The 23,821-nt window shown below is 38.7% G+C and overlaps 1 protein-coding gene across 10 annotated transcripts in view; it reads left to right on the top strand.

The window, feature by feature from the left end:
- LOC133241095 (glycerophosphodiester phosphodiesterase domain-containing protein 4-like) overlaps window positions 1-23,821 on the top strand; it is a 173,786-nt gene that overhangs the window by 68,637 nt on the left and 81,328 nt on the right. For all 10 annotated transcript variants that reach the window (XM_061406179.1, XM_061406181.1, XM_061406178.1 and 7 more), the window contains one exon: window positions 14,163-14,319. In XM_061406179.1, coding sequence (XP_061262163.1) covers window positions 14,163-14,319 — 157 coding nt within the window. The remainder of the gene's footprint in view (window positions 1-14,162; window positions 14,320-23,821) is intronic.

Genomic DNA, 23,821 nt, shown 5'->3' on the forward strand with positions numbered 1-23,821 from the left:
CTTGGATTACTGTGATATTGAATGGTTTGCCTTGGAAATGAACTGAGTTCATTCTGTCGTTTTTGAGATTACCCCCAAGTACTGCATTTTGGACTCTTTTGTTGACTGTGAGGGCTACTCCATTTCTTCTAAGGTATTCTTGCCCAGCGTAGTAAATATAATGGTTGTCTGAATTAAATTGCCCATTCCTGTCCATTTTAGTTCACTGATTCCTAAAATTGTCAGTGTTCACTCTTGCCATCTCCTGTTTGACCACGTCCAATTTACCTTGATTCATGGACCTAATATTCCACGTTCCTATGCTGTATTATTCTTTGCAGCATCAGACTTTATTTTCACCTCCAGACATATCCACAACTGAGCATCCTTTTTGCTTTAACCCAGCAGCTTCATTCTTTCTGGAGCTATTAACTGCCCTCTGCTCTTCTCCTGTAGTGTATTGAACACCTTCTGACCTGGGGGGCTCATCTGCAGTGTCGTATCATTTTGCCTTTTCATACTCTTAATGTTCATGGGGTTCTTGAGGCAAGAATACTGATGTGGTTTGCCATTCCCTTCTCAGTGGACTGCATTTTGTCAGAACTGTCTACAGTGATTCATTTGTCTTGGGTGGCATGGCATGGCATGGCTCATAGCTTCATTGAAGTTATGCAGGCCCCTTCACCAATGACAAGACCATGATCCATGAAGGTGGCATATAAGATAATACCGTATGAAAACAGAAGTAATTTTAGCTTCTTCCATTCCAGCCTGGATCCATTTTATTTCTCTGTGTTTCTCAATTGCTCTGGCTAGAACTTCTAGCGTCAGTTTGAGTACAAGTGCCAAAAGCACATTTCCTTACCTTCTAAGATCCTAATTTTAGAGGAAAAGCTTTTTGTCATTCACCATTGAATGTGGTGTTTGCCATGGCTTTTTCATATAAGTCTTTTTTTTTAAAATTTAAATTTATTTATTTTAATTGGAGGCTAATTACTTTATAGTATTGTATTGGTTCTGCCACACGTCAACATGAATCCATCACGGGCGTACACATGTTCCCCATCCTGAACCCCTCTCCCACCTCCCATATGTGTCTTTTATTACTTTGGTGTAGTTTCTATTTTTAGCTTGATGAGAATGTTTATCATTAAAGGGTGTTGAATGTTGTCAAATTCCTTTTCTGTATCACTTGAGATAATTGTGTTTTTTTCTCTTTCATTCTTTTAATGTGGGTTTATTACATTGATGGATTTCAATAACATTCTTGAATTTTGGGACTAAATCTCACATATAATCTTTTTTAATACAGTGCTGAGTTCTATTTGCTATTTTATTGAGTTTTTTTTTACATCAGTGTTCATAAGGGATATTGTTCTATAATTTTATTTTCTTGTAGTATGTTTGTCTGGCTTTGATGTTGGGGTATCCTTTAGAGTCTGTTAGCTCTTACACCATCTTTTTTATTCTCATATTCAATAAGTTGTATTGTCTTATCTTTTAGTTTAGTGAGTTTTCCTTTTGCCTGTTTAAATCTGCCTTTGAATCCCTGTAGTCAGTTTTTCATTTCAGTTGTTGTACTTTTTAGCTCTATAATTTTTTGGTTTATTTTTTGGGTTTAATAAATCTATTAATATTTCCATTTTGTTCATACATTATTTTGTTGAGTTTATCCACATCTTTCTTTAGTTCTTAGTGTCTTTAATATGATTGTTTTAAAGTTTTTATCTAGTATATCCACCATTAGCTTTTTTCAGGGACAGTTCTTGTTGATTTGTTTCCTTTGAATGGGCCATACTTTGTTTTTGTCAGTCTTGTGATTTTTTTTTTTTGGTTAAAAACTGAGCATTTGAGATGAGTAGTATGGTAATACTGGAAATTAGATTCTCCCTCTTCCTTTTGGGTTTGCTGGGTTTTGTTGTTGTTGTTTTAATTTTTATTAGATGTCTCTGTGCCATGGATCAGCCTTAGGTGTAAACTTGAGTTTTTTTCAGGTTTTTCTGATCTTCCCTTGGCTATGTATGGTCACTTTCTAATTTCTCTTTGTATGTACTGCTGCTGCTCCTGCTATAAGTCGCTTCAGTCATGTCCAACTCTGTGCGACCCCATAGATGGCAGCCCACCAGGCTCCGCCATCCCTGGGATTCTCCAGGCAAGAACACTGGAGTGGGTTGCCATTTCCTTCTCCAATGCATGAAAGTGAAAAGTGAAAGTGAAGTCACTCAGTCGTGTCCAACTCTTCATGACCCCATGGACTGCAGCCTACCAGGCTCCTCCGTCCATGGGATTTTCCAGGCAAGAGTACTGGAGTGGGGTGCGATTGCCTTCTCCATTTGTATGTACAGATATTTTTAATATTTTAAGTTTTTAATATAGATCACTTTAATATAAAGCTACTGTTTAATGGCAGATTTACAATAGGAGAAAAGGAGAAACATAAATGAGCGTTGAAAAGGGTGCTGCCCTTTAAATCTTGTGAGAGTCACTTCTGTTAGAGGGCTAGGGATTTGCAACAGCTGAAGAAGGTGCAACAACAGTCTTATCTCTCTGCTGTTTTGTGACAAGAAGTAACCAGTGACCAGAGCAGATAAACCCTATATTTGGAATAGAGGATGTTTTTTTGCCACCCTGGCACTCACCAGCTGCTGTGCAAGTTACTCCAGGAACCTGTCCACAGTTGTTTGCCATGTGAATAGTGGTGGGTTATGAGTAGCTGCTATTGTGCTAAGAGTGAAATTGACTGAAATTAACCCCAGTTTACATCTGAGTTTTCCCATGGAAGTTGAACGCCTTTCATGTACTCCAAACTTCCAAGAGAATTACATCAGACAGTCTTCAGATGCAGTTGTTGTCTAGGTGGGGAGACAGATTCCTGGTGCTTTGTACTCTGTCATCTTCCCAGCACCATCTCTTCTTCCTTTCATTTTTTTTATTTTTTTTTTTATTTTTTTTTTTATTCTTCCAATTTTATTTTATTTTTAAACTTTACATAATTGTATTAGTTTTGCCAAATATCAAAATGAATCTGCCACAGGTATACATGTGTTCCCCATCCCGAACCCTCCTCCCTCCTCCCTCCCCATACCATCCCTCTGGGTCGTCCCAGTGCACCAGCCCCAAGCATCCAGCATCATGCATCGAAACTGGACTGGCAACTCGTTTCCTACATGATATTTTACATGTTTCATTGCCATTCTCCCACATCTTCCCACCCTCTCCCTCTCCCACAGAGTCCATAAGACTGTTCTATACATCAGTGTCTCTTTTGCTGTCTCGTACACCGGGTTATTGTTACCATCTTTCTAAATTCCATATATATGCGTTAGTATACTGTATTTATGTTTTTCCTTCTGGCTTACTTCACTCTGTATAATAGGCTCCAGTTTCATCCACCTCATTAGAACTGATTCAAATGTATTCTTTTTAATGGCTGAGTAATACTCCATTGTGTATATGTACCACAGCTTTCTTATCCATTCATCTGCTGATGGACATCTAGGTTGCTTCCACGTCTTGGCTATTATAAACAGTGCTGCGATGAACATTGGGGTACACGTGTCTCTTTCCCTTCTGGTTTCCTCAGTGTGTATGCCCAGCAGTGGGGTTGCTGGATCATAAGGCAGTTCTATTTCCAGTTTTTTAAGGAATCTTCACACTGTTCTCCATAGTGGCTGTACTAGTTTGCATTCCCACCAACAGTGTAAGAGGGTTCCCTTTTCTCCACACCCTGTCCAGCATTTATTATTTGTAGACTTTTGGATCGCAGCCATTCTGACTGGTGTGAAATGGTACCTCATAGTGGTTTTGATTTGCATTTCTCTGATAATGAGTGATGTTGAGCATCTTTTCATGTGTTTGTTAGCCATCTGTATGTCTTTTTTGGAGAAATGTCTATTTAGTTCTTTGGCCCATTTTTTGATTGGGTCGTTTATTTTTCTGGAGTTGAGCTGTAGGAGTTGCTTGTATATTTTTGAGATTAGTTGTTTGTCGGTTGCTTCATTTGCTATTATTTTCTCCCATTCTGAAGGCTGTCTTTTCACCTTGCTAATAGTTTCCTTTGATGTGCAGAAGCTTTTAAGGTTAATTAGGTCCCATTTGTTTATTTTTGCTTTTATTTCTAATATTCTGGGAGGTGGGTCATAGAGGATCCTGCTGTGATGTATGTCAGAGAGTGTTTTGCCTATGTTCTCCTCTAGGAGTTTTATAGTTTCTGGTCTTACGTTTAGATCTTTAATCCATTTTGAGTTTATTTTTGTGTATGGTGTTAGAAAGTGGTCCAGTTTCATTCTTTTACAAGTGGTTGACCAGATTTCCCAGCACCACTTGTTAAAGAGATTGTCTTTAATCCATTGTATATTCTTGCCTCCTTTGTCGAAGATAAGGTGTCCATATGTGCGTGGATTTATCTCTGGGCTTTCTATTTTATTCCATTGATCAATATTTCTGTCTTTGTGCCAGTACCATACTGTCTTGATAACTGTGGCTTTGTAGTAGAGCCTGAAGTCAGGTAAGTTGATTCCTCCAGTTCCATTCTTCTTTCTCAAGATCGCTTTGGCTATTCGAGGTTTTTTGTATTTCCATACAAATTGTGAAATTATTTGTTCTAGCTCTGTGAAGAATACTGTTGGTAGCTTGATAGGGATTGCGTTGAATCTATAAATTGCTTTGGGTAGTATACTCATTTTCACTATATTGATTCTTCCAATCCATGAACATGGTATATTTCTCCATCTATTAGTGTCCTCTTTGATTTCTTTCACCAGTGTTTTATAGTTTTCTATATATAGGTCTTTAGTTTCTTTAGGTAGATATATTCCTAAGTATTTTATTCTTTCCGTTGCAATGGTGAATGGAATTGTTTCCTTAATTTCTCTTTCTGTTTTCTCATTATTAGTGTATAGGAATGCAAGGGATTTCTGTGTGTTGATTTTATATCCTGCAACTTTACTGTAGTCATTGATTATTTCTAGTAATTTTCTGGTGGACTCTTTAGGGTTTTCTATGTAGAGGATCATGTCATCTGCAAATAGTGAGAGTTTTACTTCTTCTTTTCCAATTTGGATTCCTTTTATTTCTTTTTCTGCTCTGATTGCTGTGGCCAAAACTTCCAAAACTATGTTGAATAGTAATGGTGAAAGTGGGCACCCTTGTCTTGTTCCTGACTTTAGAGGAAATGCTTTCAATTTTTCACCATTGAGGATAATGTTTGCAGTGGGTTTGTCATATATAGCTTTTATTATGTTGAGGTATGTTCCTTCTATTCCTGCTTTCTGGAGAGTTTTTATCATAAATGGATGTTGAATTTTGTCAAAGGCTTTCTCTGCATCTATTGAGATAATCATATGGTTTTTATTTTTCAATTTGTTAATGTGGTGTATTATATTGATTGATTTGCGGATATTGAAGAATCCTTGCATCCCTGGGATAAAGCCCACTTGATCATGGTGTATGATCTTTTTAATGTGTTGTTGGATTCTGATTGGTAGAATTTTGTTAAGGATTTTTGCATCTATGTTCATCAGTGATATTGGCCTGTAGTTTTCTTTTTTTGTGGGATCTTTGTCAGGTTTTGGTATTAGGGTGATGGTGGCCTCATAGAATGAGTTTGGAAGTTTACCTTCCTCTGCAATTTTCTGGAAGAGTTTGAGCAGGATAGGTGTTAGCTCTTCTCTAAATTTTTGGTAGAATTCAGCTGTGAAGCCGTCTGGACCTGGGCTTTTGTTTGCTGGAAGATTTTTGATTACAGTTTCAATTTCCATGCTTGTGATGGGTCTGTTAAGATTTTCTATTTCTTCCTGATCCAGTTTTGGAAAGTTGTACTTTTCTAAGAATTTGTCCATTTCTTCCACGTTGTCCATTTTATTGGCATATAATTGTTGATAGTAGTCTCTTATGATCCTTTGTATTTCTATGTTGTCTGTTGTGATCTCTCCATTTTCGTTTCTAATTTTGTTGATTTGATTTTTCTCCCTTTGTTTCTTGATGAGTCTGGCTAATGGTTTGTCAATTTTATTTATCCTTTCAAAGAACCAGCTTTTGGTTTTGTTGATTTTTGCTATGGTCTCTTTTGTTTCTTTTGCATTTATTTCTGCTCTAATTTTTAAGATTTCTTTCCTTCTACTAACCCTGGGGTTCTTCATTTCTTCCTTTTCTAGTTGCTTTAGGTGTAGAGTTAGGTTATTTATTTGACTTTTTTCTTGTTTCTTGAGGTGTGCCTGTATTGCTATGAACTTTCCCCTTAGGACTGCTTTTACTGTGTCCCACAGGTTTTGGGCTGTTGTGTTTTCATTTTCATTCGTTTCTATGCAAATTTTGATTTCTTTTTTGATTTCTTCTGTGATTTGTTGGTTATTCAGCAGCGTGTTGTTCAGCCTCCATATGTTGGAATTTTTAATAGTTTTTCTCCTGTAATTGAGATCTAATCTTACTGCATTGTGGTCAGAAAAAATGCTTGGAATGATTTCTATTTTTTTGAATTTACCAAGGCTAGCTTTATGGCCCAGGATGTGATCTATCCTGGAGAAGGTTCCATGTGCGCTTGAGAAAAAGGTGAAATTCATTGTTTTGGGATGAAATGACCTATAGATATCAATTAGGTCTAACTGGTCTCTTGTATCGTTTAAAGTTTGTGTTTCCTTGTTAATTTTCTGTTTAGTTGATCTATCCATAGGTGTAAGTGGGGTATTAAAGTCTCCCACTATTATTGTGTTATTGTTAATTTCTCCTTTCATACTTGTTAGCATTTGTCTTACGTACTGTGGTGCTCCCGTGTTGGGTGCATATATGTTTATAATTGTTATATCTTCTTCTTGGATTGATCCTTTGATCATTATGTAGTGACCTTCTTTGTCTCTTTTCACCGCCTTTGTTTTAAAGTCTATTTTATCTGATATGAGTATTGCTACTCCTGCTTTCTTTTGGTCCCTATTTGCATGGAAAATCTTTTTCCAGCCCTTCACTTTCAGTCTGTATGTGTCCCCTGTTTTGAGGTGGGTCTCTTGTAGACAACATATGTAGGGGTCTTGTTTTTGTATCCATTCAGCCAGTCTTTGTCTTTTGGTTGGGGCATTCAACCCATTCACATTTAAGGTAATTACTGATAAGTATGTTCCCGTTGCCATTTACTTTATTGTTTTGGGTTCGAGTTTATACACCGTTTTTGTGTTTCCTGTCTAGAGAATATCCTTTAGTATTTGTTGGAGAGCTGGTTTGGTGGTGCAGAATTCTCTCAGCTTTTGCTTGTCTGAAAAGCTTTTGATTTCTCCTTCATACTTGAATGAGATCCTTGCTGGGTACAATAATCTGGGCTGTAGGTTATTTTCTTTCATCATTTTAAGTATGTCTTGCCATTCCCTCCTGGCTTGAAGAGTTTCTATTGAAAGATCAGCTGTTATCCTTATGGGGATTCCCTTGTGTGTTATTTGTTGTTTTTCCCTTGCTGCTTTTAATATTTGTTCTTTGTGTTTGATCTTTGTTAATTTGATTAATATGTGTCTTGGGGTGTTTCGCCTTGGGTTTATCCTGTTTGGGACTCTCTGGGTTTCTTGGACTTGGGTGATTATTTCCTTCCCCATTTTAGGGAAGTTTTCCACTATTATCTCCTCAAGTATTTTCTCATGGTCTTTCTTTTTGTCTTCTTCTTCTGGAACCCCTATGATTCGAATGTTGTAGCGTTTAATATTGTCCTGGAGGTCTCTGAGATTGTCCTCATTTCTTTTAATTCGTTTTTCTTTTATCCTCTCTGATTCATTTATTTCTACCATTCTATCTTCTAATTCACTAATCCTGTCTTCTGCCTCTGTTATTCTACTATTTGTTGCCTCTAGAGTGTTTTTAATTTCACTTATTGCATTATTCATTATATATTGACTCTTTTTTATTTCTTCTAGGTCCTTGTTAAACCTTTCTTGCATCTTCTCAATCCTTGTCTCCAGGCTATTTATCTGTGATTCCATTTTAGTTTCAAGATTTTGGATCAATTTCACTATCATTATTCGGAATTCTTTATCAGGTAGATTCCCTATCTCTTCCTCTTTTGTTTGGTTTGGTGGGCATTTATCCTGTTCCTTTATCTGCTGAGTATTCCTCTGTCTCTTCATCTTGTTTAAATTGCTGAGTTTGGGGTGTCCTTTCTGTATTCTGGCAGTTTGTGGAGTTCTCTTTATTATGGCGTTTCCTCACTGTGTGTGGGTTTGTACAGGTGGCTTGTCAAGGTTTCCTCGTTAGGGAAGCTTGTGTCGGTGTTCTGGTGGGTGGAGCTGTATTTCTTCTCTCTGGAGTGCAATGAAATGTCCAGTAATGAGTTATGAGATGTCTATAGTTTTGGGGTGACTTTGGGCAGCCTGTATCTTGAAGCTCAGGACTGTGTTCCTTTGTTGCTGGAGAATTTGCTTGGTATGTCTTGCCCTGGAACTTATTGGCCCTTGTGTGGTGCTTGGTTTCAGTGTCGGTATGGAGGCATTTGATGAGCTCCTGTCAATGAATGTTCCTTGGAGTCAGGAGTTCCCTGGAGTCAGGGTTTGGACTTAAGTCTCCTGCTTCCGATTATCGGTCTTATTTTTACAGTAGTTTCAAAACTTCTCCTTCTATACAGCACCATTGATAAAACATCTACATTAAAAATGATAAGTTTCTCTACAGTGAGGGTCACTCAGAGAGGTTCACAGGGTTACATGGAGAAGAGAAGAGGGAGGAGGGAGTTAGAGGTGACCCAAATGAGATGAGGTGAATCAATAGTGGAGAGAGTGGGCTAGCCAGTAGTCACTTCCTTATGTGCACTCCACAACTGGACCACTCAGAGATGTTCACGGGGTTATACAGAGAAGAGAAGAAGGAGGAAGGTAACAGAGGTGGCCAGAAGGATAAAAGGGGGAATGAAAAGGAGGGAGACAGATCCAGCCAGTAATCAGTTCCCTAAGTGTTCTCCACCGTCTGGAACACACAGAAATTCACAGAGTTGGGTAGAGTAGAGAGGGGTTAGGGAGGAGACACAGGCGACCTGGTGGAGAAAAAGGAGGGTCCAAAGGGAGAGAGAGCAGTCAAGCCAGTAATCTCACTCCCTAGTGAAAAATGGGTCCTGAAGATTGGGTCCTTAAAGGTACAAAATTGGTAACAAATACATAAAAGCAAAAATTAAAAATCTAGAGTAGAGTTTGGAATTTCAAAAATACGATGTTAAAGAAAAGAAGGAAAAGAAAGAGAGAAAGAACGAACAAACAAAAACAAACAAGGTCGCGAAAATTATAAAGAAAGTACAGGTACAAAATTGATAACTAATACCAGAAAGCGAAAATTAAAAATCTAGAGTAGAGTTTGGAATTTCAAAAATACGATGTTAAAGAAAAGAAGAAGGAAAAGAAAGAGAGAAAGAACGAACAAACAAAAACAAACAAGGTCGCGAAAATTATAAAGAAAGTACAGGTACAAAATTGATAACTAATACCAGAGAGCGAAAATTAAAAATCTAGAGTAGAGTTTGGAATTTCAAAAATACAATGTTAAAGAAAAGAAGAAGGAAAAGAAAGAGAGAAAAAATGAACAAACAAAAACAAACAAGGTCGTGAAAATTATAAAGAAAGTACAGGTACAAAATTGATAACTAATACCAGAAAGCAAAAATTAAAAATCTAGAGTAGAGTTTGGAATTTCAAAAATACAATGTTAAAAAAAAAAAAAAAAAAGAAGAAGAAGAAAAATAAAGAGAGAAAACAAACAAACAAATACGAACAATGTCACAAAAATTATAAAGAAAATACAGGTACAAAATTGATATCAAATACCAAAAAGCATAAATTGAAAATCTAGAGTAAAGTTTGGAATTTCAGATATACAATGTTATATAAAAGAAGAAGAGAAAGAAACAGAGAAGAAGAAGAAAAAAAAAAAATCGCAGAAATTATATAAAAAAAAACTATAGGTACAAAATTGATAACATATACCAAAAAGCGAAAATTAAAAATCTAGAGTAGAGTTTGGAATTTCAAAAATACAATGTTAAAGAAAAGAAGAAAAAAACAAAAACCAACAACAACAAAAAAAAACAACAAGGTCAAAAAATTATAGAATATATATATATGAAGTTTGCTGAAGAAGAAAAAAATAGGGTCTTTTTTTTTTTTTTTTTGCAGAGTAATAGGTTATAAAAGTGAAAATTAAAGGAACAATAGGGGACTTAAAATTTTTTTTTTTTTAATTAAAAAAAAAAAAAGAATGATCGTAAAAATAATAAAAATATATCTAGGACTTTTTTGTTTCTTTTTTTGTGGGTGTTGTGGGTTCAGTTCATTTTTGGCTAGTTCCTTGGTCAGATTTATATTTCTCAAGATCTATAGGCCCCTTCCTATGTAGTCCGTAGTAACCACAGGGTTTTGATCTATTGCCTGTAGCTTCCAAGGCGTTTCCCTCTGTTATATCTTCTTCTGTTTGCTAGTCTCTTCAGTATCTGGTTTCCGCCCTGACTCAAAGGGCACGGTGGAGGACACTTTTTTTTTTTTTTTTTTAGGCTTACTTGTTCAGTCGCGCTGTGGGGAGGGAGGGAGGGTGCAAACAAATAACACTGGCGTGGGCTCGCAGTGCCTCAGCCACCCTGGGTCTGCCCCCGCTCACGGCGCGTGTAGCCTCCCTGTCCACACTGCTCGGACTCTAGGTTGTTCCGCCGGGAACAATCCGAGGCTGGCCCTGGGCTGCATGCACCTCCCAGGTCCAAGCCGCTCAGGTTCAGGCACTCGGGTAGTCCTCAGAGGCGCAGACTCAGTTGGGCCTGCGTTTTGTACTCTTCCCAGGTCCGAGCGCCAATTTGCTCTTCCCAGGCGAGCGCCAATGCTGCGACTTATCGCCTCCCCGCCACTCGGTTATCTGGATGTAAAACCGGCGCACCTTCTCAGGCAGATGTTGACCGTCCAGACCCCCAAGAAGTTTTAGTTAGCAAAGAAGCCTGCTTACAATTTTATAGATAATGTCTCTCTGGGGCTGCGATTGCCCCCTTCCGGCTCTGGCTGCCTGTCACCGGAGGGGGAAGATCTGCAGCCGGCTATCTCTGTTCAGTCCTTTGTTCCGTGCGCGGGCCTGGCGGTCTTAGGTTAGGGCTGGCTTTTCGCATGGTAGGTATCCCACAGTCTGGTTTGCTAGCCCAAATTATTTCGCTCAGATAGCGCTCAGGGTATTCAGGCCAGATTCTTACTCTCAGCGATGCAGCCCACGCCGCGCCTCCCTGCCCAGCCCCGATTCGCTGATGGCGGATGCAGGCGTCTGCGCTGCTTCTCTGCTGGGGGAGTTACCGTAGGGCTCGCAATCTGGGAGTTTTAAATTGTTTATCTATTTTTTCTCCCTGTTATGTTGCCCTCTGTGCTTCCAAAGCTCGGCACAGATTCGGCAGTGAGAAGGTTTCCTGATGTTTGGAAACTTCTCTCTTTTTAAGATTCCCTTCCCGGGACGGAACTCCGTCCCTCCCTCTTTTGTCTCTTTTTTTTTGTTTTTAATATTTTTTCCTACCTCCTTTCGAAGAGTTGGGTTGCTTTTCTGGGTGCCTGATGTCCTCTGCCGGCATTCAGAAGTTGTTTTGTGGAATTTACTCGACGTTTAAATGCTTTTTTGATGAATTTGTGGGGGAGAAAGTGTTCTCCCCGTCCTACTCCTCCGCCATCTTCCTTCCTTTCATTTTTGATGAATTTTAAGTTGATAGTTGTTTTCTTCCTTCACCATTTAAAATACGTTGTTTCATTATTTTCTGTATCTCATATTTTTTGTTGAAAAGTGTGCTATAAACTTATCTTTATTTCTATCTAAATATGTATTTTCTTTCCCTGTGGCTACTTTCACAATTTTCTTTTCCTCATCAATTTTTCACCATACACATGCACATAGTGTGGGATATGTGCCTGTGTATGTGCACTCCTGTATTTACTTTTCTTGGTATTCATCAGTGTTGTTGGATCTATTGATGCCTAACTTTTATAAATTTTTGAAATTTTTACTTTTACTTCCTCAGATATTTTTTCTGTTCCTCCCCTCTTTTTAGGTCTGCAACTGCATGTATATAATTACTGCTTGATATTGTCTTACAGTTCATTTGGATAGATTCTACTGCTGCACCTTCAAATTCACTGATCTTTACATCATCTGTAATATCAAATATGCTGTTAAATTCATTTAATGAACTTTTCATTTCAGTTAAATTTTTTTATCTCTAGAATTTCCATTTATTTTTTTTCGGCTCTTAGAGTTTTGTCTTCATATGTTCATGTGTTCCTTTGAATCTATTACATACATCATCTATATTTTTTATCATGATTTAATATTCTTGTTTACGAATTCTGTCACCTCTGTCATTTCCAAGTTTGTCTTTACCGAGTAATTTCTCTAGGTTATGGTTACATTTTTATACTTTGTTACACATCTGGTAAATTTTGGTTATAAGCCAGACATTGTGACTTTACCATTCTGGGTGGTATATTTTTTTGTATTCCATTAAAGAATTTTGTGCTTATTCTAGCAGGCAATTAAGTTACTTGAATATTAGTTTGATCCTTTGGAGGATTGTTTTTAAGTTCTTTTATGGAGATTCTAAAGTAATTCTAGTTCTAAATTATTCCCATCTCAAAGACGTATCCTTGTTATTATTGAGGTCATGCCACTAATAGAACTTGAATGAGTTACATCCCTTTGTGAGCTCTGTAAATTGTCTTGGAACTTTCTGGTTACTTTCCTTTTCTTGGAAGTTATTCTTGACAAACTTCATAAGAGTTTTACTCTGTACATTTACAAATTGATATTTAGGCATACTTCAAGGGATCCTTGTACATATTTCTCCAGAATGCTTTCTTTTTGCATACCTCCATATGCATACCTACGGGACTCTAGCCAATAAATTCTAGCTTTCTTGACCTCTCCTTAATCTCATCTTCTTCTTCTCATTTCAGTAAGTGGCTGGGTACTTTCTAGATGCTCCACTCCTTGCTCCATGGGCTTCCCTGGTGGTACTAGTGGTAAAGAACCCGCCTGCCAATACAGGAGATGTACGAGCTAGGTTTGATCCCTGAATCAGGAAGATCCCTGGAGGAGGGCATGGCGACCCATTTTAGTATTCTTGTCTGGAGAATCCCCTGGACAGAGGAGCCTGCTGGGCTATAGTTCATAGGGTTGCAGAGAGTGAGACCCAACTTGAGTCGACTTATCATGCATGCCCATCTTGTCCCATGCCAAATTCCAGTATTCACCTGCAAGAAGGAAGCTTGGGTAATGGTAAAGCCTATTTCATTTGTTTGCCTTTTCTCAGAAATAATTATACTGTGCTCCCCATTGTCCACTTCCTACAAAAGTTAATTCTCTTGTCCAGTTTTCTAATTGTTCATGGGCAAGGGACTAGGTCTCAATCCTGTTACTCCTTAGTGATCATTACAGAGTTCTCATCATGTATATTTTAATCATAAAGAAAGAGAGATTTTCATAAAGACAGATTCCTCAAGGCAAATAGCTGATAACAGAAGTTTTCAGATAATAAACTTTTCTAATGTTGCCACTTGATATGAGAATCTAGGACCAGAAATACTCAGGGCAGTTGCCAGTTGGGAATGAGTCAGAAAAACATAGGAAGTTTGTGTAGGTGCCTGTTTAGTATGGTTCTAGGGACTTCAGGACCTTGCCACATTCACTTCTCACTTACTTTACTCTCAGATGACTACTCTACCTATTGTTTTCTAGATCCATAAATTCCCTTGATAGGAAGGCTACTGTTTCACCATAGCTAATAGACTTAACGGAGCTTTCCTGGTAGCTCAGACGGTAGTCAGGCTGCAGTGCAGGAAACCCGGGTTCAATCCCTGGGTCAGGAAAATCCCCTGGAGGAGGGCATGGCAAGTCACTCCAATATTCTTGCTTGGAGAATCCCCCTAGACAGAGGAGCCTGGCAGGATCCAGTCCATGGGTTCACAAAGAGTCAGACATGACTGAGCAACTAAGCACAGCACAGTAGGCTTATTGTACATTACAAAAGATTGCTTCCTTGGGCAGAAAAATATTAATATAAAAGTATAAATTCCTGTACTTAATCCTCTGCTAAGATAAGGGAGGGAGTAAGGAACCTAGTAAGACTCGTGAACTTGATAGGCTTTTTGAGAACCCAGTCTGCCAGGGTGGCTGAATTCAGCCTATCTACCTTTTCTGCTCTTCTCCCTCTCTGCCTGCAGTTATGATCATGTGCCTTTTCTCATGCATGACTCTGACCTGAGAAGAACAACCAATATCAAGGAGGTCCTGCCAAATGCCTCTTTGACACACCCTTCCTTATTTGATTGGGATTTCCTGTCGACTCTGAATGCAGGCAAATGGTTTTCACATGCTCCGGTAAGACACGTTCTCCACTTCAAGAAACCTGCCTTGAACTCCCTCTTCTGTATGAGGTCATGTGCTGCTCCTGGAGATAAAGCCTTTAGATAAGGATAGGCAAGTGTGCACACAATTTCATCCCAGTTTGGTAGCATGATTATAGTTAGAATTCACAGGAATGTTATTCCAGTAATGTAGTCAGTCTAATTGCTGCTGGAAATTCTGAAAACAAGCTTTAAACTTATTCTTGGTCATTTACTTCCTTTTAATCCAAGAATTTCTTGAACTTGGGGCTTCCCTGGTGGCTCAGATGGTAAAGAATCTGCCTGCAATGTGGGAGACTGGAGTTTGATTCCTGGCAGTGTTTCAATAACAAGTTAGAGAATTTAGAATTATCCTGAATAGAAAGTCAGATTTACATGTGATAAAAGTCAAGCCTGCCTTCTGAAAATAGTTAAAGAAAAAGCAACTTACATTTTCCAGGTTATCATATCTACAGGGAATCCATGTGACCTAGGTTTCACCAATCAGATACACTCATTTTCAGTCTGATTTTGACAACAAACATCTGAGCAGGACAGACAGCAGACACTCATATCGCTAGCACCTATGGCAGCAGAGCTACAGTAGTTAGATGTCAGCTGTGGTAATGGCTGTCCTATCAGGTAGTTGTATAATTAGGAAAATAAATCTTCAGGGACTTTTGATTATATACTAGGTGGAATGGATTTATTTACATTTGATGTTAATCCTGAAGACTGATTTGATCCTTTTTCATGTTAAAAGTGAAAAGTAAAGACTTACATAAAGAGATACTTATCCACTTGAAATTCTTTCTTTTAAGAAGTGTTACTGTAAGGGATAGCTGAACATTGATTTGTAATGATTGTATCACCTCAGAATACTTATTCTCATATGAGTACATAGCCTATAAATGTTGTTTCCATGTGAGAAATAAAGGGATACATCTGATATTCCAGGTTTCTGTGTGTATGTAGGCTCTGTATATGTCTCATCATATATGAATAAATAGAAATATACAGACTAGAGAGGCTCCATTAGTATGTACAGTATATATTGGTTTAATTAGCCACATGCTAAGTCGCTTCATTTGTATCTGACTCTTTGTGACCCTCTGGACTGTAGCCCTCCAGGCTCCTCTGACAATGGGATTTTCCAGTCAAGAATATTATGCATTGGAAGGCAGATTCAACACCTGGACCTCCATGAAAGTCCCACAGGCAATACTGGAGTGGGTTGCCATTTCCTCCTCAGGGGAGCTTCCCGACCCAGGGTTCAAACCCACATCTCTTAAATCTCCTGTTTCAGCAGATGGATTCTTTACCACTAGTGCCGCTCATAGAAGCCCTGATAGCCATAGGTAATGTTTTGACAAATATGTATTCCAAATGAGAAGGCTATTACAATATTTGTTGTGTAATGTATGGTTTGTAAAAGTCTTACTTACCATAAGTGATGGGATTGGATATATTATTTTAGTAATGTTATCTGTATGTTTTAGGATTAATAGTTTTGTTTTATCTGTTTGCAGTGTTTAGTTATACCTTTAGTCTGGTTACTGAAGAGTATTCTGAAACCTTGACTTCAAATATGATTATCTAGGGGGCTTTATTTTTTGGTTTGTTTGTAGAGCTTTCTTTGCTTGCATGCTATGCAGTCAGAAGTAGTCAAAGTGGTGTTGGCACATTATTTAAAACGTTTGTAAATTGGATAATTTTTCAGAGCAAAGAAATTCTTTAATTTGCAAAGGTTTTTCTGGGTGCTCTTTATTGGTTGGGTATAGTTATGAATTGATGGTGGTGGTGAGTTGATTATTATTTGACAGTAAAGTTATTATTCTTGAGATTACTTATGAAAATTAAATAGTTTGTGAAATAGTATAGTGAAATAAAAATAGATACAGAAGTTCTGGGAATTGTCCCTGGAAGATCAGCTGATCTATTTGGGGGCTTGCTTGGTGATTCACTGGTAAAGAGTCTGCCTGCAGTGCAGGAGACTCAAGTTCAATCCCTGGGTCAGGAAGATCCCCTCAAGAAGGAAATGGCAACCCACTCCAGTATTTTCTCCTGGAAAATCCCATGGACAGAGGAGCCTGGCAGGCTACAGTCCATGGGGTGGCAAGGAGTTGGGAACAACTTAAATTTGTTGGTATAGTTATTATTCTTGAGATTGCTTGTGAAAATTAGTGTGATCTATAATGGTTTTTCTAGTAGTCATGTGTGGTTTTTCCAGTAGTCATGAATATTCATTGCAAGGACTGATGATGAAGTTGAAACTCCAATACTTTGGCCATCTGGTACAAAGAACTGACTCATTGGAAAAGACCCAGATGCTGGGAAAGATTGAAGGCAGGAGGAGAAAGGGGTGACAGAGGATGAAATGATTGGATGGCATCACCGACTCAATGGACATGAGTTTGAGCAAGCTGTGGAAGTTGGTGATGGACAGGGAAGCCTGGCGTGCTGCAGTCCATGGGGTCACAAAGAGTCGGACATGACTGAGTGACTAAACTAAACTGAATAATGAAATAAAAAGAGATACGAAGTTCTGCAAATTGTCCCTGGAAGATCAGCTGAGTTCTTATTTTACTAGTAAAGCCAAAATTTCTGTGGAGCATTTTTATATCCTTTTGTGAAAGTATAAATCTCAAAAGTTGTTCAGTCACTAAGTCACATCCAACTTTTTTTGACCCCATGGACTGCAGCACACCAGGCTTTCCTGTCCTTCAACACCTCCTAGAGGTTGCTCAAACTCATGTCCATTGAGTCGGTGATGCCATCCAACCATCTCATCCTCTGTTGCCCCCTTCTCCTGCCCTCAGTCTTTCCCACCACCAGGGTCTTTTCCAATGAGTCATCTCTTTGCATCAGGTGTCCAAAGTATTGGAGCTTCAGCTTCAGTATCAGTCCTTCCAATGAACATTAAGGGTTGATTTCCTTTAAGATTGACTGATTTGATCTCCTTGCAGTCCAAGGGACTTTCAGGAGTCTTCTCCAGCACCACAGTTCAAAAGCTTCAATCTTAAAAAATCTCAAAAGTATGAAAATGCAATTCTTATGCATATAGTGAGCAGATTATAATCTTATTTAGCACATTAATGAAATAAGCAGAATGACACTTAAAAGAAGTAAGAACTCAACATGCTTATAGTCAGAGCAACAAAGAAATGCTGAAATCACATTGTTAAGTTGGATACAAACCTAGTATGTTACCGTGTTAATATACTATATGGCAATGAAGATATCTTTTTGGAGTTATCTTTTTTATAAAAAATCATGTACATCTCTATTAGACAAAAATCATTTCCACTTTTATTAGTTGTCTACAAGTCACCATCTAACTTTACATAGTTGCACCCTAATCAGTAGAACATGGTAATTCAAAGAAAGGTACATTTCCTTAAGAGTCAGATGACCCTTACGTGTGCTTGTTAAACAGTGTGTTACCATGATATTACTGGACATGGAACAACAGACTGGTTCCAAATAGGAAAAGGAGTATGTCAAGGCTGTATATTGTCACCCTGCTTATTTAACTTCTATGCAGAGTACATCATGAGAAACGCTGGGCTGGAAGAAGCACAAGCTGGAATCAAGATTGCTGGGAGAAATATCCATAACCTCAGATATGCAGATGACACCACCCTTATGGCAGAAAGTGAAGAGGAACTCAAAAGCCTCTTGATGAAAGTGAAAGAGGAGAGTGAAAAAGTTGGCTTAAAGCTCCACATTCAGAAAACGAAGATCATGGCATCTGGTCCCATCACTTCATGGGAAATAGATGGGGAAACAGTGGAAACAGTGTCAGACTTTATTTTTTGGGCTCCAAAGTCACTACAGATGGTGACTGCAGCCATGAAATTAAAAGACGCTTACTCCTTGGAAGGAAAGTTATGACCAACCTAGATAGCATATTCAAAAGCAGAGACATTACTTTGCCAACAAAGGTTTGTCTAGTCAAGGCTATGGTTTTTCCTGTGGTCATGTATGGATGTGAGAGTTGGACTGTGGAGAAGGCTGAGTGCCGAAGAATTGATGCTTTTGAACTGTGGTGTTGGAGAAGACTCTTGAGAGTCCCTTGGACTGCAAGGAGATCCAACCAGTCCATTCTGAAGGAGATCAGCCCTGGGATTTCTTTGGAGGGAATGATGCTAAAGCTGAAACTCCAGTACTTTGGCCACCTCATGCGAAGAGTTGACTCATTGGAAAAGAGTCTGATGCTGGGTGGGATTGGGGGCAAGAGGAGAAGGGGACGACAGAGGATGAGATGGCTGGATGGTATCACTAACTCGATGGACATGAGTTTGGGTAAACTCCGGGAGTTGGCTGTAGACAGGGATGCCTGGCATGCAGCAATTCATGGGGTCGTGGAGAGTCAGACATGACTGAGCAACTGAACTGAACTGAAGTACCCTAATTTTGTTAGGGTACCCTATTCTCTGTTTCTTCCCTAAATCCTTGGTGTTGTAAATATATGATTGCTATATCTTCTTGATACAGTGACAGCTTTATCATTATATCATCATATATGTTTATTTTTATCTCTTGCTATCATTTTTGGATTGAGATCAGTCTGTCCTAAGTATGGCTACACCCATTTTCTTTTGGTTATCATTTGCTTGGAGTATCATCTTGTACCTCATTCACTTGGATCCTGTGTATGTCTTTATAGCTGAAATGAGTGTCTTGAGTCAGCATCATTGTTGGGTCTTGTTTTTTTAATTCATCCAGCCACTCTGTGACTTTTTATTGATGAGTTCAATTTGTTTGCATTTAGGATTAGTCTGTTTCTGTTGTGTTATGTTAATTTGTTTGTTTTGCTTTGTAGAGTCCATATGTAAGTGAAAATACACAGTATTTGTCTTTCTCTATATGACTTATGTCACGTATATAATACCCTTCAAGTTCTTTGTTGCAAATGGCAAGATTTCCTTCTTTTTTGTGGCTGAAGAGTATACCATTGTATGTATATATATATATATATATATATATATATATATATATATACTACATAGAAGAGTTATACCATTTTGTGTGTGTGTGTGTGTGTATAGCATATCTTCTTTATCCATTCATATGTTGATGGATACTTAGGTTGCTTCCATATCTTGGCTATTATAAATAATGCCATTATGAACATTGGGGTGCATGTATCTTTTCAAAAGAGTGTTTTCCTTTTCTTTGGATATATATGTGTGGGATTATTTCTTGGCTCTCTATTCTGATCCATTGACCTATATATTTGTTTCTGTCCAAGTACCATATTGTTTTGATTACTGTTGCTTTGTAGTATAGTCTGAAATCAGGAAACTTTATTCCTCCTGCTCTTTTCTTCTTTCTCAAGATTGTTTTGGCTCTTCAGTCTCTTTTGTGTTTCCATGAAAAATTTTAAGTTATTTGTTCTAGATATATGAAAAATGCCATTGATATTTTGATAGGAATTGCATTGAATTTATAGATGGCCTATGTAATATTGTCATCTTAGCAATATTTTAATGTTCCAGTCCATGAACACTGTGTATCCTTCCATCTGTTTGTATTGTCTTCATTTATTTCATCAACATCTTGTACTTTTCTGAGTTCACTTCTTTACTTCCTTAGTTATTCCTAGGTGTTTTATTCTTTTTGTTTTATTCTTAAGAAATTAAGAATTTTCTTAATTCTCTTTCTGATAGTTCATTTGTATCCTGCAGCTTTACCAGATTTATTTATAAATTTATTTAAAAATTATTTATTTATAAATTTTATAAATTATTTATTTATAATTATTTAAACTTATTTATGAATTCTAGTAGTTTTTTGGTGGCTTTAGGATTTTGCTTGTATAGTATCTTATCATTTTCAAACAGTTTTAGTTCTTCCTTTCTAATTTAGATTCTTTTTCTTCTCTCATTGCTATGGCTGGTACTTCCAATACCATGTTGAATAAAAACAGTGAGAGTGGGCATCCTTGTTTTGATCTTGATATTGGAGGAAATGCTTTCAGCTTTTCACCTTTGGATATGATGTTAGCTATGGACTTATACATGGTCTTTCTTATGTTTGTATATGTTCCTTTAATACCCACTTTGTTGAGAGTCTTTTTGTTATAGATGTTGAATTTTGTCACAAGCTTTTCTGCATCTGTTGAGGTGATCATATCATCTCTGTTTTTCGGCTTGTCATTGTGGTGTATCATATTGTTTGGTTTGTGGATACTGAAGCATTCTTATGTCCCTGGGATGAATCCCACTTGATCATAGTGTATGGATCTTTTAATGTATTGTTGAATACAGTTTTTAATATTTTGTTGAGAATTTTTGTACCTGTAATTTTTTCTGTGTGTGTCCTATCTTTGGTTTTGGTATTAGGGTGATACTGGCCTCATAGAATGAGTTAGAAGCATTCCTTCCTCTGCAGTTTTTGGGAATGTTTTGGGGAGGATATATGTTAACTGTTTTCTAAATGTTTGATATAATTCAGCATTGAAACCCTGTGATCCTGGATTTTGTTGGGATTTTTTTTAAAATACTGATTCAGTTTCAGTACTGATAATTTGTCTGTTGATATTTTCTATTTCTTTCTGGCTTTTTGTTTCCATTTGCATGCAGTGTCTTTTTCCACCTCCTTCTTTTTCTGTATGTGTGTCTTTAGATCCGGAGTGAATCTCTTGTAAGTACCATATATACAGGTCTTGTTTTTTTATTCATTCAGCCACTCTTTGTCTTTTGGTTGGAGCATTTAGTCCATTTATATTTAAAGTAATTACTGGTGGGTATATACTAATTACCAGGCTCCCTTTGTGGCTCAGCAGTAAAGAATCTGCCTGCCAATGCAGGAAATAATGGATTTGATCTCTGAGTTAGGAAGACCTCCTGGAGAAGGAAATGGCAACTCCAGTATTCTTGCCTGGGAAATCCCATGGACAGAGAAGCCTGGTGGACTACAGTCCATGGGGTCACAAAAGAGTTGGATATAACTTAGCTACTAAATAACAATATACTAATTATTTTTATAGTTCTTTTTTGTTCCTTTCATCTTCTTTTGTCCTTTTTCCTTGTGATTTAATGACTGCATTTAGTGTTATGTTTGGATTCCTTTCTCTTTTTTTGTGTGTGTATCTGTTGTAGATTTGTGGCTCCTGGTTACTGTGAGATTTATAATAGCAACTCCACTCCAGTGTTCTTTTGCCTGGAGAATCCCAGGGACGGGGGAGCCTGGTGGGCTGCTCTCTATGGGGTCGCACAGAGTCGGACACGACTGAAGCGACTTAGCAGCAGCAGCAGCAGCAGCAGGGCTTGATCCCAAATTGACTGACTGAGAAATCTAAGGGATCTTGGTGCTAATGTGACTTGCTAGTGTGGCCAAGGCCTGGGCCATCATGGGCTAGTGCTAGTTCACTGGTGGGTAGAGTCAGGTGTTGAGATCTCTGGCTGCAGGGTCCTGTGGGTCCTAGAGCTGGTGTGGCCTGCTGTTGTGTGGAGCTGGTTTCTTACACAACTGACTGTGAAGTTCAAGGTGTCCAAAAGCTTTTGTGAGCCCACTAGTGGGTGGGGCTGTATCCTGGGACAGCTGGGTGAGGGGCCCAGTGTGTCTCAGAATTGGTGTTGGCTTTCTGGTGGGTAGGACTGTGACCTAGGGAGTCCTATGGTGGTAACAGCCTGCTGATGTGTGCTTTAGGCCCTGCTGATGTGTGCTTTAGGCCCTGCTATGGCATGTTCTGGTGCTGCACTGGTACTGGGTCTGGTGTTCACCTGCTGGTCAGTAGGCTCTGTGCCCAAGAGATCCTGTTGCTGGTTCCCACCCACCAGTGGTTGAAGCTGAGTCTTAGAGCTAGTGCCAGTCCACTTGCTGGCAGAGCTGGGTTCTAGGATCTCTGGCTGCAGGACCTTGGAAGTCCTGGGGCTAGTGCCTGTCTAGTGTATGGGCTGTGTCATGGTCACCTATCGGCTCAGGGTGTCATAAGGCAGCCTGATTGCTGGTGAGTGGGGCTATGTCCCCACCTTGGTAGTTGGCTTGGCCACGAGCTGGAATCAAGATTGCCGGGAGAAATATCAATAACCTCAAATATGCAGATGACACCATCCTTATGGCAGAAAGTGAAGATGAGCAAAAGAGCCTCTTGATGAAAGTGAAAGAGGAGAGTGAAAAGGTTGGCTTAAAGCTCCACATTCAGAAAACGAAGATCATGGCATCTGGTCCCATCACTTCATGGGAAGTAGATGGGGAAACAGTGGACAGTGTCATACTGTATTTTGGGGGGGCCCAAAATCACTGCAGATGGTGACTGCAGCCATGAAATTAAAAGACGCTTACTCCTTGGAAGGAAAGTTATGACCAACCTAGATAGCATATTCAAAAGCAGAGATATTACTTTGCCAACAAAGGTCCATCTAGCCAAGACTATGGTTTTTCCAGTGGTCATGTATGGATGTGAAAGTTGGACTGTGAAGAAAGCTGAGCACCGAAGAATTGATGCTTTTGAACTGTGGTGTTGGAGAAGACTCTTGAGAGTCTCTTGGACTGCAAGGAGATCCAGCCAGTCCATTCTGAAGGAGATCAGCCCTGGGATTTCTTTGGAAGGAATGATGCTAAAGCTGAAACTCCAGTATTTTGGCCACCTCTTGCGAAGAGTTGACTCATTGGAAAAGACTCTGATGCTGGGAGGGATTCAGGGCAGGAGGAGAAGGGGACAACAGAGGATGAGATGGCTGGATGGTATCACCGACTTGATGGACATGGGTTTGGATAAATCCGGGAGTTGGTGATGGACAGGAATGCCTGGCATGCTGTTATTCATGGGGTTGCAAAGAGTCAGACATGACTGAGCGACTGAACTGAACTGAAATGAGGTGTTTCAATACTGGTGCTGACAGACTGGTAGGTTGGGCTGGGTCCCAGTGCTAATAAACTGGAGGGAAGGTTGAAAAATGGTGCTTGACAGCACCAATGTCCATGTGGTAGAATGAGCTCCTGAAGATGGCTGCTACAGTGTCTTTGTCTCCAATATAAGCTCTAGTTACCTCTTGCCTCTCTGGGAGACTGTTTAACATCAGCCAATGGGTCTGAACCAGGCTTCTTTCAAATTTCTGCTTCTGCCTTAGATCGTGGGAGATTTTGTGTTTGCCCTTTAAGAATGGAGTCTCCCCATCCTGACTGGTTCAGGATGGGGAGCACGTGTATACCTGAAATTAAAAAAAAAAATTAAAAAATTAAAAAAAAATTAAAAAAAAATTAAATTAAAAAAAATTAAAAACAAAAACAAAAACAAATCCTCAGAATGGTTATAATGAAGAATAAAATGAAAGTCACTCAGAAAAAAAAAAAAAAAAAAAAATGGAGTTTCTATTTTCCACCGCCCTCTGGATCTCCCAAAATTAAGCCTACTGGCCTTCATCAACAAATGTTCTGGGGCGTTAATCTTACTGGTACAGGACCCCTTGGCTGGGGAGCCCAGTGTAGGACTCAGAACCATTGCTTCTTGGGAAAAACTTCTACAATTGCAGTTAACCTCTCATTTG

This window comes from Bos javanicus, chromosome 29 (assembly GCF_032452875.1).
Source record: "Bos javanicus breed banteng chromosome 29, ARS-OSU_banteng_1.0, whole genome shotgun sequence".
In the NCBI taxonomy this organism is placed as follows: Eukaryota; Metazoa; Chordata; class Mammalia; order Artiodactyla; family Bovidae; genus Bos; species Bos javanicus.